General features: G+C 34.5%; 1 protein-coding gene across 10 annotated transcripts in view; it reads right to left on the reverse strand.

Moving 5' to 3' along the window:
* Positions 1-7,387, reverse strand: part of LOC107221052 (NAD(+) hydrolase sarm1) — a 186,762-nt gene that overhangs the window by 49,450 nt on the left and 129,925 nt on the right. The window contains exon 1 of one of the 10 annotated variants that reach the window (XM_046742187.1): positions 542-565. The exons of the other annotated variants lie outside the window; for them this stretch is intronic. Coding sequence (XP_046598143.1) covers positions 542-550 — 9 coding nt within the window. The 5' untranslated portion in view covers positions 551-565. Of the gene's footprint in view, positions 1-541; positions 566-7,387 lie in introns of those variants that run through there. 10 annotated transcript variants of the gene reach the window in all.

Genomic DNA, 7,387 nt, shown 5'->3' on the forward strand with positions numbered 1-7,387 from the left:
CGCATTGCAAAAATAAAAGATGCGAAATGATTTCAGTTAAAGAATTAAATATAATGGCTACTGTAAATGTTGAATTGACCAAACTGGAACGATCATTGAGTTTGCCTGCTTCGAATGAAAAAAAAAATCGATAAAGTAATTTAACTGAAGTTTCAAAAATGAGGAAACCAAATAATTAAAAACCACCTTGAAGTGTCGATCATTTTTATTCATAGATGAGAAATCATTAAAGTTTCGCCCGTTTATCGATATTGGGTCTGAATTTTTTTGAATTGGGATTCAATTTACAAAGTTGTTAGACTTGCTAAGGATTTGCAAATATAGATTGATTAATAGTTCGCAACAATAGAAAAATCGAATAAATATATAATCACTCGGAGAATTTGGGAATCCAAACTTGAGGAAAATCGACGGAAAATGGAGTTCCACAATTTGTTCAGCATATGATCGTTTTCCATCTTCATTCTCACGCAATCAATTTTCTGCAGTTTTTCATGATTTTCGTTAATTTCATAATGTTATAGACATCAAATTTACCCACGCTTGGCATTATGTGCGGCAGTTTCTACTTTACGACGGCAAAGACTTACTCTTCATCCGGAAGTTCTGTTGATTCTCAATAGAAACTCACCTGGAACAGAAAAAATATAAAAAAATTAGATCAATAAACAAATTACAACTTTTTAAATTTCATCTTCAATTCGGTTGGATCAAAGCAAGGACTGTCAAAATTAAAAAAAGGAATAACCATTTTTTTGGTAACTTCTCACCGCCAGGTTGGCATCACTGTCACAAGGTAATCTTATCTTTATTTTCCTTCGCCCTGAAGCTTGAACATGATCGTAAAATACGGTATAACTGGGTCAATTGGTTGTTGAAAAATTGTCTTCATAAAATAAATAATACAGCAGTCAGGATTGGTAGGTATAATAATAATATGTAACCAATTATATCACAATTACTCATAGGAACGGTGAAAAAACCGCTACAGGGTGTCTCTACTGAGAACTTTTATTTCCCAGAATTTGAAACTAAAATTCCCTAAAACTTTCATCTCTTCCGTAGTTTATTCCAGCTACGGGTCGAGTTGCGGTTGAAAATTTTCGGTTAAAATTTAAACGGGTATGATATAAATTATCAGACGGAATGGTTGACGGGTATTAGACACGTGATATACCGGCGATACGGTCGAGTCCCCGACCTGTAATGTACATTAATATCAAGTCCCTCGTTCGAATCAATTTATTTTGCGCGGGGCAACGAATATGGAGAGAAAGATAACCGACGAGGAAACGTGACGGGGATAAGTACTCGAGAAAACTTGTGGGCGGCGTTAATTGCCACTGGCGCCGCATTGACGCCGCCATTTATACCTATACGTATATATTCCAGCAACGGGATCTTCGTCTCTCAGTTTTATTATATTACAAATTATACACGCATATTATACCTGTGATCACTCGGTTAACTTTTAATCGGGAGGAGAATTCAAATGTCAACGGGTTGCTGCACCATTCATTCATCCTCTTTCACGGAGAGAAGAGAAAGAGCACAGTTTACTCGAAACAGCGGTAAAAAAAAGGGACGCGTCAAAGTTTTTGGTTTGAAAAAAAAAAAGAAAAAAAAACCAACGTCAACTATATTCTTTATTACAAATTTATCAGATTTTCTAGAGTAAATTCTGTACTTTACGCAGCATATTTTACCAAAAAAACCTGTTGTATCCCGTTTTTCCTTTAGTTTTGAATAAAATCTGCTCTTTTATTCTCTCCGTGTTATTTTCTGATTTCCAGCTTTCTTGATTATCATTTCCCGATATTTAATTGCAAATATATTTAACAGTTTCATTACCAATTAAATTATACTAAAATTACCCTTATGCGATATCGAAGAAATTTTCATACGCATAATTTAAAAGAATCCGAAAGACGCTTCCCTTTAGATTATGAAAAGAGTTACTACCGTTGACGGAAAAAAGTTTACTTATTTTTTTTTCGTTGCAAAGAGTATAATAATTGCACACTTATAATATGCTAAAGTGAAATATACGCGTATCGTGTAAATGCGTCAGAAATTTCAACAACATAGAAGGTGATTTATAAATCGCTTTAGGATCGAATTCAGCAACCGTGACATGATTCGTTGACTGAAATTTCACAGTTAATCTCGAACAGATCGAACAGTTAACCGATAAATAACACCGTGATTGCCTCCTTATTCCTTACAGAATAGTAATCTTTAATTATGCTGTATACAAGCTACTGTATTAATTATTATTATTATTATTGTGGTTGTTATTATTTTTATCGTAATTATTTTAAACTGCATTTTATATAAGAACTATTCGGATCGCGTGTCTCTAATTAAAAATTCTACGCTCATACACCGATTGCGAGTTATTTACTGCAGCAAGGATCGATCTGCGTTTCACGTTTTGTATTTTAATAGGTACATATAATAGCTATGCGTAACTACCTATATAATTGAACTGAATTGCAATGCTGCGCAATTATCGACACAGGATAAGTAAATGGACGACGTACCTGTACTGATCTCGAAGTGTGGAGGCTAGCTTTGATTATACGTATACCGTTGTATTTTATACAGCTGTATATATCTATATATATGCGGCAAAAATTCCGCACAGTATCAAGTCGCTATCTAAAGATGCGCAGACTTTTCCACGCGTCCATCATTTATACGGTTATTCTTTAAATGCGAATTTGGTATATTCTGCATTTTCGTAGTTTCCATAAATGAGAATTTTGCAATAAAAGAAACTAGAATTATAGGGTAAAAGCGACAAACAGTCTCTTTGGTTTTTTAAACACACATATTACGAATATGATGGAAAATTTATTTACCCTATAATTTTTGTCCAAAACCGAGTTTTTATTTTCCTTGAATACATGTGAGATACAATTTTTATCAAAAGCAATACGTCTTGATTTCATGAAAATCAATTCATTCCGTAGACTCAAACAGTAGATTAAAAAATGATAATTGAAAAAAAAAAAGAAATCTGATATTTTTATCCCCGGTGAAATTTACAACTTTTTCGTTCAAATCCGAGTTCACATTACCATAAGCTGCATGTCATTGTGTTTTTATTTATTCAGAATGTAATTGAAAACACTGGTACGATAAAGGATAATAGAAGATTTTTATCTTTCATAGGTCAACTACCACATAGCCCAACAATAAAATCCCGCGATCAAAATTCCAAAATTTTCCATATTTTCAAGTCATATAATCGTTAGAGAATCGCCTTGAGCAATGGATCGTGATTATACTGTTTAATATACCAACGCGTTATACGTGCATAAGTTTGTACAACTTCACATCTGTTCATGTCTTTTTTTTCCTTTTCCCTCTTTCTCTCTATCTATCGAGTAAAGTGTTATTTTCCGCTACGCGCGGCACCGAGTCGCAAACATCAAAGAACTCCGCATCTCCGACGTATCGCGTTACCATTAATATTAACTGCATTTTGCAACGGACGTGAGATTAGTTATGTAGTATTATCCGCAATGCAGTTACCATTGCACAACTCTCGGAGTTCCCGTTCGCCCCTTCGAATTGTGAACAGACATGACAAAAGTGCCAAAATATTAGAAAATTTATTGCGCGATCAGTTTTCGACAAGGTTCTTAAGGTCGTGTAGTACTCCTACCTTTACCGACCGAAGAAACGCACGAAAGGGTGAAGAAAAAGGGTCAGTTTGCTCGGTCGGTAAAGGTAGGAGTCCTACGTGACCTTAGATAGATTAATCGACTACATAGTTGTTATTCCACGATATTGCGAATGTGTGGGGGGATGTAAGATAAGGATAACATCGATTTGGCATAAAAAAAAAGTCTTTTTCAGTAGAAAATGCAAGCGTCATAGAAACACTTGGGTTATGATTCGATTTGTTAGATTCTGATATTCACTTCGTTTTACTGAACTTTGCGCTTCGTTGGTATGATAAATTTAACGAGCTGCATCGCGTAATTGGAATCAAGTTTATCCGTTACATATATGCTCGATTATATTATATTTCGCGTTGTATCGGCGATTTGCGGGGCGGCGTTTGAGAACGCCAAATGATGGTGAAAAATATTTAATTGCGGTATTATATTGAATGCACTTTACAATAATTGATGAGTGCAAAGATCATCGGGACACGAATATCTCGAATGTAGAATGATGGCCTGATTTCTCGGCTCGTAAATTTTCTATCGTGCAGCTATGCAACGTAAGATCGATGAGTAATTTTTCAGCAAGGTCTCAGGGTCTTTAATTTACTACAGCTTACGATATGCGCGTAAATTACATCGGTAGAAAATATATGAGGCAAAATGAAGGAAAAACTTGACGACACATTATGTAATTCAATGTATTTATTTTCTGGAAAATAATTATCGTTGTATAAGCTTTGAGTCTGTAGAAGAAACTATTCAAATATTTATCGATCACTTATCCAGTGCAAAGAATTTCAACCTCGAATGGCAATTTTGGTAGGCGGAAAAAACAATATTAGAAAAAATCGTTCGTCAGAAATTTGATTAGACGATTTCAAAATATTGAATAGATAAATTTATACACAAGGTATTATAATACTTAGATTGCGAATTATCTATTTTATTATCTGTATAATGTTGTGAAGTGAAGATCGAGAGTTTGATTCGTTTCCAATCTTTCGACGTGGGTAAAGTTTTCCAAGAAATAAACTGTTCCGAGTGTATAAAAATAACGGGGAATAAGAAATGGGGAAGAATAAAAGTAAGAAGAAAATAGTCTCAGCCTGAGCAACTGCCATAACAGTAACACTAACAGTACATATATCATTGAGTAAACTGATTGCTAAGGCTCGTTTTCATCGATGTAAAATGAAAAACATTGCCGAATAGATAGGTATAATTATATCGAAATGTACTTTTCTCGAAGTTTAACGTGTCATTGTGTTAAAAAATTGGATGATATTAACGGATAATTACACATTGTAAATTTGACTTTTGTGATATTGTTCTTATATAATCACTCTGCTGTGCTAAAATTTAATTGGCTCGACGAGTTGTTTTCCCCGACGTGATGCAGGAGTGAAGTAAATTATGAAATTTATTTATAGGAATACACGAATTCGCGAAAGTCAAGAGGCAAAGCGTAGGGGGTAAAAAAAAAAAAACAAACGTTGTTCGTCACTGAAATAAGAGTGTTATGTGCATTAGATATTACAGATATGATCCCTAATATGGCAAATAGACGCATCGGCTTAAGGTTAGGTAGTATTCCTACCCTTACCGACCGAGCAAACGAACCTTTTTTCTTCCTATATATAAGAAAAAAATGAATATAGAAAGTTAAATAAGAATATTGAAGAACAAACAAAAGGGCGAGTTTGCTCCGTCGGTAAATGTAGGACTACTGCATAACCTCAATATTAATATCGTTACAAGTATCTGCGCTTCAACGATGACGTGGTAATTCGCAAAAGTGGAGAAAGAAAAGAAGAAGACGAAAGAGAAGTAAAAAGAGACGAAAATAAGCGGAGAGAAAGCGACATTTTCGCAGGAAAATATATATATATATAAAACGCAGCTACGTCCCACAGCTCGTAAAATTGCCAAGATAAAGGGACAAATAAAAAGAAGAGGCGGGAGAATGAAGAGGAATAAAAATTACCTTTCACATCAATTCCTGCAGCATCGAGTCTCGCGGCGATAATCGCCCGTTTCGAATAATTATTGCCTAATTAAAAGTTTATTGTAAATAATAGCTCGAACGCACGTGGCCAGTTAATTGATTTCTATAGAATATTTATAACGTATAGGCATGAAATTATTTACCCGTCGTTTTTTTTTTTTGCAGATTGCAAAGGTTTTTCTCTCTCTTTTTTTTCCACTTATTCTTCAATTCTAACTGCTGTTATACATATAATCTTATCGTAAGTTGGAATTCAAAAATTTGCCTTGTCAATAACAATTTATAAGTGTTTCTTCTCGCGGGAGATTCTCGAAATATCAGTAACGAGAAAGTGAATATCTAGAAAAAAGTATAATCAATCAAATTAGTTGAACGGTTACAAAAGCGTGAAAATTCTTCTTTCAATAAATCCGCAATACATGCGGTGGGTAATTTTAGTATATTTTTTATAAAAATGTACGAAACACTTCTTGTGACGAGATAATGCTGGAAATAGAAATCTTAATCCCGATATAAAAAGTATGGATAAAACATAATACAAGTGGCACACATTATTGACATTTCTTTTCCAAACTGCACCCAGTTTAAAAAGGGGGAAATAAATTTATCTCGTGGTTCATAAATAATAATTATCACAGATCTGCAGATGTGACGTTTGTATGTATGTAAACGACAAGTGTCCATCAGATATGATATAATGTACAAATCCGATCAAGTACAAAAGCCTGAATCCAAATCTGATTAGAAATTGAGAAGCGGATTTGGCAATGGATTTATCCTAGTGTAATACCTATACTCTGAAGTAGAAATCTATTCATTGGCACGAACTTATCGCCGCCTATCTAAAACTAGTTTATATAGGTGTATATAAAAATCTATTTGCAATGCGGCAGCGAATTCAGGCGTTGATTTATTCTGTAAATATATAAAACACACGCACACAGATACACGTATGTAGACAGACAGAGGCAGACGCGTTTAAAGTGAGCGAAAGCGAGAAACGTGGAAAAAGATCGTTGACTTGACGCAAACCGCAAGATCCGGAATAACGCGGTCAATACGTGTGTAACCAGTTTCTCATCGCCGTGGTTAAATAGAATACGTATCAGTTCCTCTTTTTGCCGTTAAACATTGTTGACTAACGCTTTTCCCTGTGAATCCCCCCTTCGGCTTATTTCTTATTGCTAATCGAATTTTCCAGCTTTAAAAGTATGTGACAAATGCAATTTCTCACCCGAAGGATGTTCGAATCGTCATGCTGCGTGAAGAGGAATAAGCCAAGTGGAATTGACGGGTCTTATTTCATTTTTTCGTAAGAACGATCCTTTGATTAATAAATTGATACCCATGTTCTGAAATTTTTCCATTTTCTTTGTTTATCAGGTTCCGCTAGTTCCATTGCAGAAAATTTCTCATATTCCAGACGAAAAACTCGGAAAATAAATGCGGTATTTTAGTTTTCGTTTGTTTATTATTGTTCGTATATTACGGAGAACGGATGAGCGATCGAGTAAATGAAAAAATCTATCTGGATCAAAACATGGCAAAACAACGGCGTAAAAAATGTGTAACGGAAGATAATCAAGTTCGGTGTAGTCAAAAGAGCTACTCTGATTCAGAAACAAATATTCGTAGACTGAATTTTAACTGTAAGCAAATATAATTGTTATCAACAACGTCAGAGAAAACGAATTATTCTGTT

This window comes from Neodiprion lecontei, chromosome 5 (genome assembly GCF_021901455.1).
Source record: "Neodiprion lecontei isolate iyNeoLeco1 chromosome 5, iyNeoLeco1.1, whole genome shotgun sequence".
Lineage (NCBI taxonomy): Eukaryota > Metazoa > Arthropoda > Insecta > Hymenoptera > Diprionidae > Neodiprion > Neodiprion lecontei.